Source organism: Gambusia affinis, linkage group LG21 (genome assembly GCF_019740435.1).
Source record: "Gambusia affinis linkage group LG21, SWU_Gaff_1.0, whole genome shotgun sequence".
Taxonomy (NCBI): Eukaryota; Metazoa; Chordata; class Actinopteri; order Cyprinodontiformes; family Poeciliidae; genus Gambusia; species Gambusia affinis.
In genome coordinates this window covers 2,661,065-2,680,844 of record NC_057888.1, presented here as the reverse complement: position 1 = coordinate 2,680,844, position 19,780 = coordinate 2,661,065, and the positions used below count along the sequence as shown (strand labels likewise).

The 19,780-nt window shown below is 38.5% G+C and overlaps 1 protein-coding gene across 2 annotated transcripts in view; it reads right to left on the bottom strand.

The window, feature by feature from the left end:
• The window catches only part of drosha (drosha ribonuclease III), a 129,741-nt gene that overhangs the window by 25,531 nt on the left and 84,430 nt on the right, over positions 1-19,780 (bottom strand). For both annotated transcript variants that reach the window (XM_044105227.1, XM_044105228.1), the window contains exons 24-27: positions 19,110-19,154; positions 10,363-10,520; positions 2,158-2,263; positions 310-451 (exon numbers count right to left, since the gene is read on the bottom strand). In XM_044105227.1, coding sequence (XP_043961162.1) covers positions 310-451; positions 2,158-2,263; positions 10,363-10,520; positions 19,110-19,154 — 451 coding nt within the window. The remainder of the gene's footprint in view (positions 1-309; positions 452-2,157; positions 2,264-10,362; positions 10,521-19,109; positions 19,155-19,780) is intronic.

Genomic DNA, 19,780 nt, shown 5'->3' with positions numbered 1-19,780 from the left:
GGAGCCATTGTACAGCAGTAAAACCAGCTGGCCAACCGTGCTGAGGCTCAGCTCGGTTGCTAGGTAACGGCCCACTACCACTCAAATGTGACTCAACAAAAGGTTGTTTTCAGAAGCAGAAAATTACATATTGCTGCACCAACAAAAATCAACCTGGGGGCAGTTTGGCATGTTTTTTTTTGTGGTCTTATCACATATATTAAATATATTTAAGGCTCAATAACTGTAGGAAACAGTTCAACTAACTTTCAAAATGGCGGCACTGACTGGTTTTCTACACATAGGCTGAGATTAAAGAAATGAACGTACACTCCAACAGGTCAGCCAGAGTCTTTGTGCGCAGCGCGACGGGCCGTTTGGTTTTGTCGTTGGTGATGGCGAACTCCTGCATGCCCAGCTCTTCTGCCACTTTGGCCTGAGTCCGGTTGTTCACCAACGAGCTGCGGAGAAGCTGCAGGGAAACAAAACAAATAAACAGGAACTTGTGTTGTAACCGAGCGTCACTCACTACACGGGGAGAAAGAAGAAAAAAACCAAAGAAGAAGTCGATAAAAAGCATGAAAATGGAGGGGAACGTGGAATAATTCATGCAGAGAAAATGTTTTAGTCTCTTAAATATTACATCGTGACTTGGAGCGGGGCGGATGACAACATGTTCGACTTGTTAGGGTGCATTTAAGTCTCTAAAAGAAACACACAAACATGGTAAATATAGCCACGAGATGCAGAAGGGAGCAAATGGAAAGAAACGAGACTCGCATGAGTTCGACTTGCTGTGATATGCCCTCATTTTTACTTTATTTTATTTTACAGCACGCACCCAACTGCAACTGAAGTGGCACAAATAAAAAAAATAAAACACGAACACCAACACTAGGTGAATGGGCACTTTTTTATCCCAATTCAAAATCCATTTCAGATGCGTGTTGACTCCTGGGTATTGCTCCAAGCTTTCGACTGTCATGAAAGTTTGCTGGAGGCTTTTATACAAATGATGTCAAACAAGAAATATCTGCATGTGCTGGGATGCATGGATGTAAAACCAAAAGAAAAACAACTTATTTTTTTTATTCTTTACTTATTTTTTTCCAACTCATCGAATTAGGTGGACGTTTAAAATGTAGAAGTTGGTTTCCAACATGTTTTGATTTGTTTTTGCTCTATGATTGACATGGAAACGATTCCTTGAAAGACCGTTTGGGAGCGCCAGCTGATGAAGCGATGTGCAACAATTAACTTGATTTAAAACATAAAAATGTATAGAAAAAATAGACATAAATAAATTGACCATATATTTAGATACAATGTCTTACCAATGACAGAAACCGTCCCTCCAAGCAAGATGTTAAATACAACATAAAAGTTAATAAATGGGTGAATGGCAAGTTAGCCGAATTGTTAAGGATCTTAAGACATTAACCAGAAGTAATTAACAGCCCCATTTGAGGATTTTAAATAGTTTTGTACACAAATGTATCAAAAATAACCAAAATGTACTATGGAGTTCTGTTAGGTGATAAAATGGACTAAAAGTAAGAATCAACAACTTGACAAATTATCCAAACAAGCAAATCGCTGCTGACTTTTGTGACTTTCATCGAGTTTTAGGATATAAAATGCAGACTTTCATTCAGCAGTTTCATAATATTCTTTATTAACCTTTACTAACAGTAAAAATCTCCAGTCTGTTTTTTACTGGCCATCCTTTATTTGATGCTCTGGTTTGAAGCGTTGTGAAAACGTCACAAACTGTGTTTCTTCTGTGCTTGTATCCTGACGGGACGCTGAGTCAAAAATAATGTTGAAATTTTCACCTGGATGCAGGTGAAAATAATTTTTTCTGTCTGACAAAGGAGCTGCAGATAAACGGGTGTTTGTTATTGAAAAGCACCGAACAGTTTGGTCTCGTGACAAAACCCATCACACGGAGTACGGTAAACACACTTTCTGTGGAGCGAAATGCGGAAGGAGGTACAAATATAAAAAAATACCTAAAAAAATCCAAGATAAAATTACTGAAATCTAACTCATTTAGAAAGGAGGCAGCAGAAACACAAAGTAAAGATGGGAAAATGGATGTCTGTGGGTGGGAAAATGAAATGAAAGCATTGTAAGGAGTGTGGGTGATGACATTTGATTTGAGTGATTGGATCTTACAGTTAAGTGTCCTTCATGGTGGTCAGGGAAGTGGATGAAGAGATATTCGGTGGCGACCAGCTGCATGATGGAGTCTCCGAGGAACTCCATCCTCTGGTTGTGGCCTCTGGATAAAAGCAGGAACACAAACCGGAGAAAAGAAGGTTACAGGAGGTGAAAACGGGATTAAAAAGGGAGAGCATGCGAGGTCATCTGGATACACATCGTCTCTACCGAGCTTTTAGACTCCCAACTAAAACGACGGAGTTGGTTGATGTGTGTTTCATGTGCAGCCGCTGGGAAAAGCTGCACTGACAGGCCGCGTGACAACTTGGAGGATCTGAATACAATTCAAGCACTGAAGTACAAAAGAAGAGTGCTTAGCAGGGAAAAAAACATAACACCTGCAGGAGAGCCTGTCAGCAAAAGCAGAGGCTCTGTGAAGAGGTTTATAAACCATCTTTCAACATCATTTCCAAGAAAATGCTGTGATTCTGTACTGTAAGTCCCCGCGTAGAGAGGGGTTGGGTGGGTTTGCAGTAACTGCTGCTGCTGCTGTAATGGTCATTAATTAAACAGAATTATAGATTAGCATTGCAGATGTGGGCTGGAGTCGGGCCAGGCTGGCAGGGATCGCTGGCTGCAGGGGAACGCCAGGCGAGACGGGAGGTATATTCAGCATATCCATCTATAGCTGCACGCTCCCAGCAGGAGGCGACGTCTGAAGATGAGGAGGGTGCGGAGGTAGAGGATGAAGAGCACCAACAAAAGGATCAAAGTTTATTGTCTAACTTTCAACGTCTGTTTTTTGTTTTTTATTTTTGAATGAGCCACAGAACGCTGGACCCAAGTCTCAGAACAACCACCAGTTATTTTGACTTTTGATTAATGTGTTAATTATATTTTTTCGACTGACTCATTTAGCATTTTGTAAGAATGAAAAATGTTCTTTTCCTTTTCAATTGTTTTTCTAAACAACCACTGTGAAAAGGAGGGAAACAAAAGAAAGTTCAAAGACTTGGACCCAAAACTGAAGCAAAACAAAAAAGTCAGGCAAATCTAGCTTTGAATTGCTTTAATAAAAAAACATTTACTGTCATGTGGAGTATCTAATAGTAGTCAATATCTTAATTGAAGCTGAGAGCAGTCATAGTGGTCTTGTGAGCAAGGAATCCTCCTGGAGATAACTAGAATGAATACCTGACTCAAACGTAAAAATCTTCTTGTAGCTTACAAGTAAAACTCTTGTTTACTATAATTTCAAATTAACAATGTTTATTTCGCTAATTAGACAATTTCTGTTACAGCTGAAAAATGCTGGAATAGTTTGTCAGGCACAGTTCACAAAGTTATGTTAACGACATGCATTTTGTTGTATTCAGAAATCTGGAGGCCGCAAAAACACATACTACAACCAATTAGCCGTTGGATTTTAAAGCAGTTAGCTCCGGTAGATTTTTAGCTTTAATAGCCATTAGATTGAGCAACCATTAGCGTGAATCTCCCTCAAAAAAGAGATTTAATCTCAAGGGACCTCCTGGTAAAACAATGGTAAATTAAAAGAAATATGTGTCAGCTTAACTGTCTTCAGTACCAATTAGCTTAAATAGCTACAAGTTTGTACATATTTTGACTAGAGCAGATGTCAGCTAGAGTTGCTGTAGCTTAGCTTGGGAAGCCATACAGTAAGCCTAGATAACAGTTAGAGTAGCAGTTACTTCATCCAGCTGTAAGCTTTAATAATTGTTAACTAGTGAAGCTGTTGCATCGTCTAACTGTTAGCTTGAGCCGCTGCTACGTTTTTTAGCCATTAGCTTAACGAGACAGAGGCCCAATTTTAAGGTGTTAAATCAGAACAGAAATTGTTTTACGTCGTATTTGATATATATTGCATTTTTTTAACTGAAAGTAACTTAGCTACTTATATATGCAGTAAAATGGCTTCATGTCTGAAAAACACTGTAAAAACTAAATCTTACCAAGAATCTAGTGCAATTATCTTTGTACACTTGAAATAAGAGAAAAATGTAGGAGTAACTTGAGCTTGTTTTAAGGCAATAAAGTTTAGTATCGTTAGTTTTATTGACAGATTATTAATGAACAATTTTTTTTTATAACATGTAAAGCTCTCCATGTTCTTTCCTTTGTTATTCACAGCAAGTTGTCCTCTATCAGTGAACTGGGAGGCTTAACCAATTAGTTAATCAAAACAGAAATTATGAAAATCAAATGACTTAAAGGCTTTGCACATGAAAACAGGCTAATATTCAATTAGGGTCCAATGAGAATCAGCCTGGCAGGGCACAAGAAAATACCTATTTGCCTTAAATTATTTAAAAATGGTAATATTTTGTAGTTTATTGCTGACGATCCTGTGCTTTTGTTGAGAAAAACTGGCATTGGTGCAGGAATCTGAACTGTTTTCAATGTGGACCAAAGCATACAATTAAATCTGAAAAATAAGGATGTCAAATTTCAAAGAAACACTAGTTTGAAATTACATTTTTAAAACGGTGCTTGCAGTATGAATTTAAATTAGTCTTAAATTGTGAATTTATCTATTTTCTGTTTTTGTACTGCTCTGTTGCCAAGTCCAGAAAGTGTGGTGGTTATTTTTTAATTCAAAGCCAAACACATTGATTTTAAAGTATCTTGGTCTGATATGTTTCTTTGGGATTTAAAGCAGAAGTTCATATCTACTGCAGTAAAGGTTGAGAAAACTATTTATAGTTTGGAGAATCATTGAGACATTCTGATGAAGTAAAGCTACACATAATGAAGCCTTCAGATTCCTAATTGTTGTAATAATACTCACTAAAGCTAAAAGCTACTCAAGCTATAAATTAACTAGCTGTAACTTATAAGTTGAGTAACAGGCTAGCAGCTATGCAAGCTAATGTCTACTGAAACTGTCAATTACTCAAACTTAGAAGTACTTAAGCTAATGGCTACTTGGACTACACCTTTACAACCATAAGGCTATATTTAGGAAAATGATAATTCAAGCTAATGGCTACTCTAGCTTAGACTATCACCACTCAATAAAGTGGCTTATCCAGCTAGCAGCTACTTAAGAAACTTTTACTACTTCTGAAACTCCGCCTCCAGGAAGTCATCAACATAGTTCCTCTATTAACCCTTTAACAACCTTTTTACCAGCGGTTCTCTGAGAAGTAGCTCCTATAAGGTGTTTGCTAATTGCTGCTGGCTAGTTTGAAGGAGCTGAGTGGGGGGAGGAGTTTCGTTCTTGAAGGCGGGGCTAGGTCCACCCACATGTTTTGCACAGCTGAATGTTGCCATGGACATGAAAGGATTTCTCAAACATGCATGAAAAAAATATCAACACTCCAGGTATGTTTTGAGGAGGGAAAGCTAAAAAAAAGGAAAAAAAAAAGTACATTTTATATGACACTACCCGTTTAAGAGACAAAACCGCTAAATGTTGGTTCAACAAACTTCTAAATAATGGAGTGTACTTAGTTTTTCCTTAACATACTGTAAAATTTTCACTCCATCTTTGCTTACTGAATAATTAAACTGTAATCTGTGTGTTTTTGTCCCTCTGAAACATTTCCAGCTATAATTTAACTGCTAAATAACTGACTTTTAAACTTTCTGTTTGATATGGAGTTTACCGCATTAGCACCGCAGGAGGATTAGTCCGTTTAAAAAACTGGAGAGGAATAAAAGTCGGATGCAATTTGAATGTTTAAAACCGGAAAAATAAAGAAGTTGATTTTAATTTAAAGACTGTAGAGGAGCTTATGCAAGAGCGGAGAATAAGCTTTAAGTTGGAGCCACTTTTCTTTCCCTTTTACGCCGTCTTTGAGGTCCAGGACGGCGAGCCGTTTGGGGAGAGGGACACCGCTTGATGCCCACATTAAAAATAATCAGAGGGCTTCTTAATGAAAAGGCTCCGCCACGGCTCATGAGAGCGTGAAAAGCCGAGGCGGAGAACGAGCGAGACTCGGGAGAAATCATCCCCAGACTTTCAGGGCTGAACGTCGGAAACACCTGATTTCTGAAAACCCAGAGCCGCAGGACGAGAGGGGAGCGAAAAGAAGCTGATTTCACTTCCAACAGGAGGTCGAGGCGGGCAGGAAACAGCGGGGTGACAGCCAGAAAGGAAGTGAATAGGGGAAAAAGATGGAGGACAAAAAAAGGAGGAGATAGAGTGGGTCAGAGAGGAATGTGTGCAGCTGCACAAAAGGAGCCTCCTTTATTCGCTCCAGCGACAATTCTCCAGAAAAGCTGGAGGAAATTGAGGTAAAGTGTGGAGCCGAGGTCTTTATTCACCTTTGAATTTGATCTAAAATGCCTCTAACAGCACTTCTGAGCGGGCAGAAATAAGGCCGCCCAATCAAAGAGAAAAGGCCTCTCCATTTTTTTTTTTTCTTCTTTAAAATCATTTTCCTCGTGGTTCTGAGGGAAATAATGTTCTGGTTCTGTATGGACACTTGTGTTCAATTCAAGAGCAACTACTTTGGGCAATTTGCTGGCTGGAATTGAGAGTTCTTTAGAAAATGGGCAGCGCATAAATAAACACCGACGCCTCGACTTCATCTGAAGCGCAGTGATAAAGTATTCACCCCTCCATTACAGATTTCTATTGTTTTTACTTTTTCTCACATTTCTGACACTATATGGTTTAAAAACAAAATATAATTTTTCATACCAGATACAATTTAATCTATATTTTTTTTCTGTTTGCTTTTTTTTCTAAAAAAGAAATGACAGAAAATATTTCCAAAAAGTGACATTCAGTTAAAAAATCCCTTCACTGTGTTGTACAAAGGAGTTTTAGGGCCAGGCTAAGATTATTTCTGTTTTATTACCAGAATACTCGTAATAAAATTATTGTTTTCACACTTTCTGAAAAAAGTGTTCTTGCAACATCTCAAAGTTGCAAGAAAAAAAAAAAGTAATTTTAGTGAGAAACAGATTTGATGGCGTTATCGGTTCCTGTAGTTCTGTCTTTTAAACAGAATCAGTCGTTTGCAAAATTGTTTCAAATTTCTGCTGCTGATAATAACTTGATACTGATGTGTGATGTTAAGTTTCTATTAAGTATTATTTTAACAAGACGCTCAACATTTCTCATCTGAACTATTTGTTGTTTTTCCTTTTGGAATCCTCATAAAATTCAGACTTTATTCTGATATCATGAATTCAAAGTCCAAATAAACAGAAGCTGTAAAACAAGATGGCCGCCAGTGAACTATGGAGTACAAAAATCCCAATTTTCCAAAAATGAAATCTTTAAAAACCAAAAATTACATTAATCAATAACAAATTTGGAAATGTGGCCTAGTCAAAGTCTGTACTTGTTCATGCTTGAAAATCCAGCAGAGGGACTGAATTTCATAAATTCTGCAAAGAGAAGTGGGCGAGTTACGCTAAGAGGGAAATTACTTTTCTACATAACTGGTAATTGGCTTGGATTGCTTTCATGCTTATTCGTAGCTTTAAAAATGCTAATTATATTCATTCAAATTATCGTTTTTATTATATTAAACATTAAAAATTTGAGTATGCTAAAAAACACGACAATTTATCTGTCGGTGTGAATATTTTTCATAAACTACATACGGTAGTTTCTGCTCAGTTCTTGGCTGATCTGAATAATATATTTAATGTTTTTGCAGAAAAAGGTGCTAACTTTTTAAAATAACTCCATAAATAAACTCTTTTTTTTTAATCTACTAAGGAATAAAAGACTTAAACTAGCTTCTATTTCTTGATGGAATGTTATTTTTAAGTTAGTTTTGTCTTGTTTCAATAATAATAAGATGTTTTTATTTTTGCAGTGTGCCCATTAATAGCCAGAATGTGACTGAAAACTAACAAATTTTGAGAAATAATCCGTTAGAAGGATGAACTGAGTCTGCAGTCAACCTTTTTTTCTTCCTTCTTCCAGATATTCCCAGAAATACTTGGTAAAATCTTGTTTTTGCAGAGCTCCATGACTTCTCCTGTGTTTCTTCTTGCATCTTCTTCACCATGTAGGTCAGCTTGTCCTCCAGTCCTCAAAGTGAAAGGCCAAAGGTCGCCCGCAGTCTCCACATCCTTCCTTATCGTCTGACTCTCCTTTCCGTTCTCTGACCTCGTTCTGCACTCCATCACCACACCGTGACCTACTTCGCTGTGACCTTTGGTCCTCGTGGGCAGCCGTCGCTTGGCTGTATTTGGGTCAACGCGCCTTGGGCTACTAATGAGCTGATGAACATAAATTAAAACGGAAACTTATCGGCTCGTTCCCCTCTCGTTTTGCTGCAGGTCAGGCGATCGGATTCGGCTGAAACAAGTAGAAACCTCCGCCGTCGAGTTGGAAAATATCGCTTTCAACCTTGAGTTGGAAAGTCCTCAAAGTAAAGCTCAGGAGGAGACAAAGCTCTGGACCTCTAATCAACTCGACTGACCCCGACTGGAGAGAGGTTTGACATTTAAGTGATGGATTAGAGCACGCTCAGGAGTGTGTGTGTGTGTGTGTGTGTGTGCAGACGGTGTGCACTAACACACAGAGAAATGTCCTTGTGGCCAACCTAAGCAAGCAATTACAGAGCGCAACCTGCCAATAAGATATCAAACGCGCGCTGCCAAGCCTAATTTGCTTTAGCTGTCAAACCCACTATTGTGTAGAGTTGGAAAGCTCAGAAGTGAGCTGAGTGTCTATTGCAAATAAGCCTCTCCAAGTCTGAATGGAGAAAAGAAATAATAAAAATCTGGAGGAGAGCCTCATTAGCCGGAAGGCGGGTTAATGAAAATTTAAATTTTTAAAAAATTACAAGGTATGAATATATGAGGACAGCTACACAACAACTACAGATCAATTCCTATAGAAAGTTTGCAACTTTTTTCCCTCCGACTATCAAATAAACGTCACGGTGCAGGAAGGGAAAGAAACAAAAAAAAACCCACACATTTTCAAAGTCCGGGGCGTTGCAGCACTGCTGCGAGACGCCGCAATTAACAGAGAAAAACAGAGCAGAAACCACATGTGCATGGCTGCTCTCTCCCTCTCTGAGCGCAGCACGCAGCGAGGATGTATAGCGAATCCAGCCTTAATTAAATCTGCATCAAAAAGAATGATTTAAGTAAGACTCCAAGAAATCACTAGGTGGACTGAAGCACGACAGCGAGGGAGAGAGACGGAGAGAGAGGAGTGAGAAATGTGGCTGAAATAAATGAAAGAGAAAACCTTCAGTCCAGGACAATCCAGTGAATCAAAACCACATTTCCCATGGGGCATTGGGGTTACAGCCTCGCAGTTAGGAGACAGAATACAGATATGGAGGCTTAAATGTCTCCTGGGTTTTCCTTCTATTGGACGGGATCAGGCCTGTTGCCAAAAAAACAAAAAAAAAAACATAAAAGGTGCGCCATCTTTCACCTGACAAGATGTTCAAGATGAGCTGGGAAGTAACTAGTTACACTAACCCAAGTAACCTTTTTTTAAAAAAAAAAACAAAAAAAAACAACTTACCTTTAGGGGCATTTTTACTACGTTGTACTTTTTACTTTTACTTGAATCATTTTAATATGAAGTATTTCTACTCTTGAGTAAAATTCCTGGATTTTCTACCCACTGAATGAAAAAACAAACATGTTTTAATCAAAGATTCACCAGACACACGCCTGCAGTTTTAAGTTTCATAGGTTTTTAATTGGGAAAAAAAAAAAAGAAAAAAAAAAAACGATTTAGAAAAATTTTCTTTTGACATTTTTTTGTTACTTATATGAATTATTGTCATTTTGGTCTTTAAAATACCAAAATTTTCACTTCATATTTTTGACTGATGATGTAATTAGTGAGCTTTGATCAGTTACTCAGTACTGGAGTTGATGGTTTACCAAATACCTGAGTAATTTCCTGGATGTCTACTTTTTACTTTTACTTCAGTAAAAATGTTTCAGTAATGCTACTCGCCCTTAAGTAAAATTTTGGGAACTAAATTTCAATTAATTATTCCTGTTTGCATTGTTGGGATTGCTATTTTTACTATTTTCTCAACTAATGTTTCCAATAAAAATATCAATACATTTAAAAATATGACTAAATGCTGTTACTCTGAGCAGCTTAGTGTTACAAACCACATTTTCTTATGACATTCGTGTCACAAAGTTTTTCAAGAACAGTATGTGTGTTTGTAGGAGACAGAAGGTGATGTGGTCAGATAAAACTTTCTGAGGGTCTCTGAATTTAGGAGTTTTTTGTACTTTACTCACAGGGTGAGGTGGTTGAAGCCGACTGTCCTCAAGGTGAACGCTCTGGCCAACAGGCGGACATGCGTGAACAAGACTCCGATCGAATCTTCGAAGCTGGTGAGTTTCTGAAGAACTGGAGACGTTTCAATCAACTGACGGTCCGACTGCGGCTCCTGCACCTGGTTGGAGAAACAACAGGTTTAGAGGTGAGGCTCAGAGACGATAAACCAGGTTGAAGGTCCCGAATCTGCACGACGTTCATAAAATGCAAACCATTTTCTATACTCTTGTTATTGAAGATCAGCAGGAAAACAAAATGAATCCATCTGAATGCACCAGATTACAGATTTCAGTTCTTGTTCTGATGCCATGGGTTTTTAATTAAGGAAAAAAGAGGAGTGTTATATCTTCAGGGTCTGAGGTCAAAGGTCATCAACCAGAAAGAGGTCGGAGATCAAGAAGACTTCAAGTCTCTCTCCTGATCTGAAGTAAAGAGAACAAGTCAATCTAGAACCTGTGGAAGGACTATACATGTCACTGGGGTCCAGAAAGGTTCTGGAGATACCGAGGTGACCGGGTTTTACTTTGGACCCGTTAAATCTTAGCATCAATATCAAACAGATGGTGCTGATGGATGAATGGATGAAAAATAAATGATTAAAGGATGGTAGAGACGGCATGACAATGGAATGAGATGGATGGATGGATGGTTGATTAGATAGATGGATGGATGATTGATTAGATAGATGGATGGATGATTGATTAGATAGATGGATGGATGGATGGATGATTGATTAGATAGATGGATGGATGGATGGATGATTGATTAGATAGATGGATGGATGATTGATTAGATAGATGGATGGATGGATGGATGATTGATTAGATAGATGGATGGATGGATGGATGATTGATTAGATAGATGGATGGATGATTGGATGGATGGTTGAATGGATGGATGATTGGATGGATGGTTGAATGGATGGATGGTTGATTGGATGGATGGTTGAATGGATGGATGGTTGATTGGATGGATGGTTGAATGGATGGATGGTTGAATGGATGGATGGATGGTTGATTGAACGGATGGATGGTTGATTGGATGGATGGATGATGGATGGTTGATTGGATGGATGGATGATGGATGGTTGATTGGACGGATGGATGGATGGTTGATTGGACGGATGGATGGTTGATTGGATGGATGGATGGATGGATGGTTGATTAGATGGATTGATGGATGATTAGATGGATGGATGGTTGAATGGATGGATGGTTGAATGGATGGATGGTTGATTGGACGGATGGTTGATTGGACGGATGGATGGTTGATTGGACGGATGGATGGTTGATTGGATGGATGGATGGTTGATTGGATGGATGGATAGATGATGGATGGTTGATTGGATGGATGGATGGATGGTTGATTGGATGGATGGATGGATGGATGGTTGATTGGATGGATGGATGGATGATGGATGGATGGATGGTTGATTGGATGGATGGATGGTTGATTGGATGGATGGATGGTTGATTGGATGGATGGATGGTTGATTGGACGGATGGATGGTTGATTGGACGGATGGATGGTTGATTGGACGGATGGATGGTTGATTGGACGGATGGATGGTTGATTGGACGGATGGATGGTTGATTGGATGGATGGATGGATGGATGGTTGATTGGACGGATGGATGGTTGATTGGATGGATGGATGATTGATTAGATAGATGGATGGATGGATGGATGGATGGATGGTTGATTGGATGGATGGATGATTTGGATGGTTGATTTGGATGGTTGATTGGATGGATGGATGGTTGATTGGATGGATGGTTGATTGGATGGATGGTTGATTGGATGGATGGTTGATTGGATGGATGGTTGATTGGATGGATGGTTGATTGGATGGATGGTTGATTGGATGGATGGATGGTTGATTGGACGGATGGATGGATTTGGATGGTTGATTAGATAGATGGATGGATGGATGGAATTGGATGGATGAGTCCATACATCCTTTTAGGTGTTCCTCAGGGAAACTGTTTTTATGCTCAGATAAATTCAACCTGTGGGCCGGCATGCTGGTGATGAAGAAGAAACGTCTTCATCATGTAAAACCTTTTCTCCCAGTCCTCCCAGTCCTCCCAGTGCTGGTACAGTACAGCTTTGTTGTCGTTTGCATATTTTTACCCCACCTCTAAACAGAGATGATCTGCAGCAGATGGAGCCACTCAGTCATTCAGTTCCTTTCACCTCTCTGGCATTTCTTGCAGTTGATTCATCTGGTGACTCATAAATACAGCAAGTCACCTGTTTATCAAAGACGAGCAACTACCGCTCCAACTAAAAATTATTTTAGAAATTGATTAATTGTGGAAAAAAATGGCTTATCCTACAGGTTTTTCATGCATTGACTTATGGCTTTTATTATACAATATCAGAAATAAATTAAAAGATGCAAATAAGCAATTAAATTCTTTCCTTAACCTTCCTATGATCCTAAGAGTCGGGGTCGCACTGACTTGTTTTGAGGTGTGTTTTTTGATTTGCTTTCCTTTGTGTGGTTTCGGGCACTGACGGTCTGACGGGGCAATGCCGACCGTGACATTCGCTGCACTACTCATGAGCGTAGCACTAAAACTACAGGAAGGTTAAATAAAAAGAGAAACATTTTATTGATTAGAAAGCAATAATGTTCCTGTAGAGATTCTCAGCCGGGTGAAACTAAGGAGTTTTGGCTAAGACATATTTTTACACACAAAGGTGTTTTCTTCTTTTTACAGTTTTGGTTATTTATTTATTTTTTTTGCAAAATTGTCTTTTTTGAGTGTATGCTCTAGTTAATTATTAAATCACTAAATTTCTTGATCTCAATAACTGATTAATCACGATTAATCGTTTAAGCCCCATGTGACTTTCATTGTTATTTTGCATGTAATAAAGATTAAATGCCTCTCAGCCTTTCACCACAATATTTGCTCATGACTAACCTCATTAAAGGAGAAATTGTGATGCTTAAATAGTCAAAAAATGTAAATAAATAAATGTATGCAGACATTCTTATGGGGGAATTAATTAAGCTGCTGGAATCATCTAATTGGTCTCTGTGTGGAGCATCTGTTAGCTTGACCAAAACATATTTTCCAGAAGAAATCCATGCAATTTCTCGAGGACATTCAAAGATAACTGAAGCTCATTTATCTGACCTTCTGTTGCTTTGTTCTCCCAAACACACCAGATCAAGGCTCTTCAGAAGATCCTTTATTTTCCCAACATTTCTTTTTGTCTGCGCTCTCTTAAAGCATCATTTTTCAAAGTCTCCCCTGGCAAGCCGGCGAGCAGAGCAGAGATGTATTTTTAAACCGAGTATTTTAATTGGAGCGCTGCCGGTAATGTCATGGTTCCATCTTCCGGCACGTACCAAGAAACATTTCATTCCTGCCTCTCTCTCTCTTTTCTTCTAAATTCCCTCTGTTAATTAACGCGAGGCGTTTAAATGTCATGAATCACAACTAACAACATCTGAGGAGTTCAGGACTCATAGGAGCTGGCTGTCCTTCAGGGGGAATGGCCAGGAGCAAGGCTTCAAACGAAGTAAAGAGAGGATGAGGAGGAGAGGGGGGGAATCAACAGAAGCAATGAAGAAATAAATAAATATAAAAATGTTTCTAACGCCTTCAAAGCATCACTTTCAGAGTCCAAAACCAAGGAGGAATCCGAGCTGAGGCACCAACAAGCTCGACACTCGTGTACCCCTCGATAAACCGAAGGAGAAATTTTGAAATCTGCCCTCGACGTAAATGACGTTCTGCTAAATTATCCTGGAGAGCTTGTCTGTGCGTCGGGTGTTGGTGGGATCAACTGGAAACACGAGGAAGTGCCTGTAAACCACAAGGCGCCCCGCATCCCTCCGCAGGGCGCGGCGGTGGCAAGCCTGGTGCATGCCAAAGATGTGTGCACGCGTAATTACACATGCCGTGGCAAGCTGCCACCGCCGTCAGCTCAAACCTCATTAGGGCAGCTCCTCTTTCACTTCTTCCTCCCCGTCTTGGTGGGGAAGGAAATTAGGTTACACCTTGTTACCCTTCAGCAACAATTTTTGGGCTTCATGTTGCAACTTTGGGAGCTTTCAACACTCATGAAAAAATATGTTTATAATGACGAGGGAAGAACAGCTTTAGATTGTTTCAGATTGCAGCATGTAATGTTTCTTCATGCACACACAGAGCAAAAGACACCAGAAAACCAGGAGAGTCTGGTCCGGTTTGGATGTAAACTGGTAAAAAGTGATGGAACTGATTTAACTAAGAGAGATCAAACCTTAGTTTTAGATCCACTGCACAAAAAACCCAAACTTTGTCACTTTATGTAACATTAAAGGTGACTTATTATGCTTCCTTGAACAGGTTAGAATAGATCTACGTGACGTACAAAACATGTTAATTTTTTTTAAGAAAACATTCTTAGATAATATTTTAGTTGAAGTCAGATGTCTAAGGGCCTATTTTACTTTAAATTCAAAAGAGATGCACTCACATGAAAATGGGTGCAAACAGAAGCAAAATTATACAACCGTACATCTTTGAAAAGCAGAAGTGGCGCTTTCTGCACAACCAGAACACAGCAAGTGGTTCCTGGACAGTAATTCAACAATAAAACACGGCACTTTTGATCCAGCGATAAAACCAGCTGACCAAAGGTGCTGGAGCTATGCTTGGGTTGCTAGAAAAAGAAACAGAAAAGGAAAAAGATGGCGGACATTTCTTTGTCTCCTGTTTGACCGGCCAATGGAGTGGCTTCACTTTTCACGCTGATTTTAATCATTCAAAATGCCTTCATAATGTTCTTTCCTCTTCTCTCCATCTTCACAATTGCAATGTCGTCCAAAAAAACCATCATTTCTATTTCATACCACATTTAATGTCTCCAAAATGGAAGCTTTTGTCCCTAATGTGATTTTTTAGGTTGCTGTTTGAGTCCTGGTTTCTTCCACTAAGAGTGGCGTTTCGGCACAACGTGGTACAGAACTCATTTCACTGGCAACCTTTGTAGTGCACACATCGCCAAGGCAATCCAACGTGCTTTACATGATGAAGACAAAACATTACACTGCAGTGTAGAAAGTAATGAAAAATTGGAATACAGATTAAATCAACAATGTTCCATTTATTAATAGAAGGCAAATCAAAAAGAAAAGTGTGCCTTGCCTTGATTTAAAAAAAAAAAAAAAGTCAATAAAGACTCTTTCACAGAATCAGCAAACTATCTTTACAAGGTCGTCACCTTTTCTTTTGGGGCTGACTTTTATAATTTTGTTACTGAACAACTAACTACACGGCTCCTAGTTACAAAGAGAATGACGCTTGGGACTAAAATTTCAATAAAGTAAGTTTTGGCTTTCGGAGGTGAATATCTACAGTTGAAACCAGACGTTTACAAACACCAAATAAAAATAAAAATGATTTTGGTGATTCTAACTGATTTTAGAAACGTTTGGTCTGATTTAACTGTGAAGAGAGAGAGGAAAGGTGTCATTTTATTTGGAGCATATAAACGGGGTTTTAAAGGCATTTGTGCTCAATTATAAGAAAACTATAAAATATACAGATTTTCATCTTTAGCCCTAGGGTACTTCGACGTATGTAATGGAGTTTTGTCCTGCGTTAAAAATCACGGTCTTCATAAATGATGCAGACTTTTTCCTGTTTTGAGCTCCACTCATCTGATCTGTCAAGAGTTTCTGTCATCAAACCTTTGAACAATCTGCCTTCAGATATTTCTTGGTGCGGCGTGTTGGGTGGTGGTCAGGTTTCCGCTCTGCCTTATCTTAAACTCTGAACACCTCACAGCACTCCAGCAACGTTGCATTTATGGGCTCCTTTTGGTTTCATGTTTGATTCTTCTCATGTCTTTGGCAGTTAATTAGCATCTTTTTTGCATGTATTTACAACAAAATGTTTGATGTTCCTGTGATCACACACCCATATCTTAGCAATTTTAAGAGCGCAGCATTCCTATGAAAGCCTTTTTTCCACTTTTTGACATTTCAGTCAGTCAGTTTTTTGGTTCATTCTGCCTGAGGAAGAGAAGCTGCCTAATAATTATGCACAACTTAATATAAGGTATTGATCTTCTTGGACCATGTCCTCCATCATTAAACAAATCCACATCACCTGACATGTTTAAACTCAATAAGTATTCACATTTGTACAGCTTGGAGTTACTGATAACATAGTCAAAGCAAACACCTGCCTAAAAATGACACTTCTTCAAATAGAAAAACTTTTGGCAATCCCAACTTACCTAAAACAAGAAAGATTTGGTCTGATTAATATCAGAGAGTGATACAATCTATAAAATAGAGCTGTTTCAACTATCACGGGCCTTCAAGGTTGAGCAATGTTATACAAGCAGTTGCAGGGGTTTCCAAAGGTTTAATGTCGCAACCAAAGCTAACAGCTAACCAAGCTAAAATTAGTCAACTAATTAAGTTAAACTGTTAGCTCTCCAGCAGCTGATGAGCTCTTCACCAAGGAAACAACTAGAGTTACATACTCAGAAAATCTCATTGCTAAAGCTTATGAAACAGCTAAGCAAACAGCTACTGGAGCAAATGCACAATTAGAGTGAATAATGACACTCGCTTTACAGCTTCTGCAAACTATCCTTACAGAGTCCTTTGCTTTTCTTCTGGGGTTGATTTTATTTTATTTATTTACAATTTTATTATTGAACAATCACACTGCTATTGGTCCATTCATCATGATAATGAAGCATACACAGAAATCTTCAATAAAGTACAAGTGAGTTTTGGCTTTCTGAAGTGATTATCTGCAGTTGAAACAAGAAGTTTACACACAGCAAATAAAAAAGTACATCCACCTTTTTTCCCCCCCCCTCACTTTCTGGAATTAAATCAGACAATTTCTGTAGTTTAAAGTCAGTTAAAAGCTAAAATACAACTGAAATAACCTAACAAACAGCAGTAAAAACTATTTCAGCTATAATGAACTCAAGTTACCAGTGAAACAAGTTTAAGGTTATTTATGATTCAGCTACTACTCATGCTATCGGCTACTCGTAGTACTAGCTAAACAAACCTTGCCATCATCCAAACAAGCTCCAGGTTACTTCTGCCAACAGCTGCTACTATAGCTAAAGGTCACTCATGCTACTAGCTAAACAAGCTAAAACTCATATTAGTTAAATAGGCAAAATGTTACTTATGCTAACCACTACTCAAGCTGAAGGTCATTCATGCTACTAGCTAAAAAGAGCTAAAAATTACTCATGCTATTAACTAAACAAGGTAAGAGTCACTCAAGCTAATAGCTACTTAAGCTAACAGCTATCCAAGTTAGCAGTAAGTATAGTTAAAATATAGATAAGCTAACTGTAAGTCAAGCTAACAAACATTTAAGCTTACATCTAAAGGTACTAAGGGTCAGAGCTACACACTCTTATAGCCAATCAAATGAAATCTCATTTTAACGTGTATTAGAGCTAACAGATACTGAACCTGACCCAACAATTTCCCAAACAAATGGTAGGGAAAGCTAACAAACATTCAGTCTACATATAAGCAAATAAGAATAAGTAAAAGCTACTCATATCTGACTCAAGCTAACAGAAGGTAGCTTATGGAAGGTAGCTACAACATAAAAATAGCTAACAATTAGCCATAGCAAAAGTAGGTATGGTAAAAAACTACTCAGAAAATGTTGTATTGCCTAAAATAAATCTCAAATGGTTAAAAGTTCTTTTTACTTTTGGATCTAGCCCTCGCTTTGAGAAAACTTAAGTTCAGGTCACATACAAGAACTGGACAGAAAAAAAGCTAGAAAAACAACAGCTTCCGAAAACTTGTTGAAGTATTGATCAAAAGCAGTCCCACAAAAATAAAAAAATACTAAAAAAATTTAAAGTTATATACAACACTGATTATTGCCGAGTTTAAAGGGCAGGATGCTGTCAAGCTACCATGCAGTTGGAACAGTTTACCAACTCACATCTAAAGGTACCAAGTGGCTAATGAGCTACACACTCTTATAGCCAATGCAGCTCAATGAAATCTCATTTTAACTGGCTGCATTAGAGCTTAATCCTGAGCCCTGACAACCTAGGCTCTCTCTCTGAGTCTTTAACATGTAGAGGTGACAAATAGATGGATGAGGAGGCACACATGTACAGAAAAAAGCTATTTTGGGCTAGACATGTAAAAAACAGACATGTGGAAACACTGAGACACTTTATAGCACATGCACTTACAGAGATAAACACAAATCTCTGAGAAAGAAATGCTTTCTTCTTACAAACACATCAGAGAGAAATATGCCTGGCGGTCCCTGGAGACCTCATGTGATTCGGGATCGTAATCCTGTTATGGCATCTTTGATCTCGTCTTCCAAATTCTAATTTCAAACAAACACTGCTGACATGTTCAGTGTTTCTTTGCGGAGCGTGGCACTCAAAGCATAGCAGAGACTGTGAAGACGCGGAGCGAGCGAAAGCGAGAAGCAAAGAGTGAAATGTTGCTGAAGAAGAGTAAATCAGAAAGAGGATTAAGGTCTTGACCAAAACCGGAAAGCAGCACAACAAAGCTGGTGGAAAACACTTTGACAGTTATAAAATGTAAGTCAGCCGTTGCAAAAAATAACAGCCTATGGGTAACCAGGAGACAATTTTCTCTAAATGGATGAGGTGAGTTTTAATGAGAGGCTACAGAAACCAAATAAACATCAATAATAAATCGCATCTCGACCAACCTGCAGGGGGTGAGGTGGGTAGTGGAGCCAGACCTCCCGCAGGTCCTGTGAAGACAGAAACAAAGATGAGGAGTAAGTCAGAAGAAATTCATGGCGTGAGGGTCTTCCAAGTTCGAGATTATAAATAACACAGTTATAAAAAAGTAAACAAATTAGGAAATTATGAATGAAAAAATAGACTGAAGGTGAAAAAGTCTGATTGCTCTACAAAAACTAATTTAAAACACCTCAGTTCATCTTTCAAGCAAAGTGAAAATTACTAAAAGGATGTACATTTTATTTGAAGGTTGGTTGTGTGCAATAGATGTCAGCAAAACAAATGTTTATCTTCACACCAGCAATTAAGATTGACCTTAGTTTGAAGGAACCAAAAAAGCGTTGGAGTAGCTAGTAGCTACTTTAATGCTGTTTGGTAGAAATAGCTCTTAGCTTTATACCAGCAAACAGTTATTTAAAAGCTAAAGTAGAAAGCTAGAAAAAGCTAAAAGCCATTTCTACCATCAATTACTTAAGCGACTCAAGCTAGTAACTTTTCTACTTAGCTGTTGGCCAAAGTGTGCTAAATGCAATTATTGCTAACAACTACTCAAGTCAGATTTTTAAAAAAGGTTAAAAGTTATTTCCAATTACGCTGAAGCTAACAGCTAATAAGGCCAGCAGCTATTCATGTT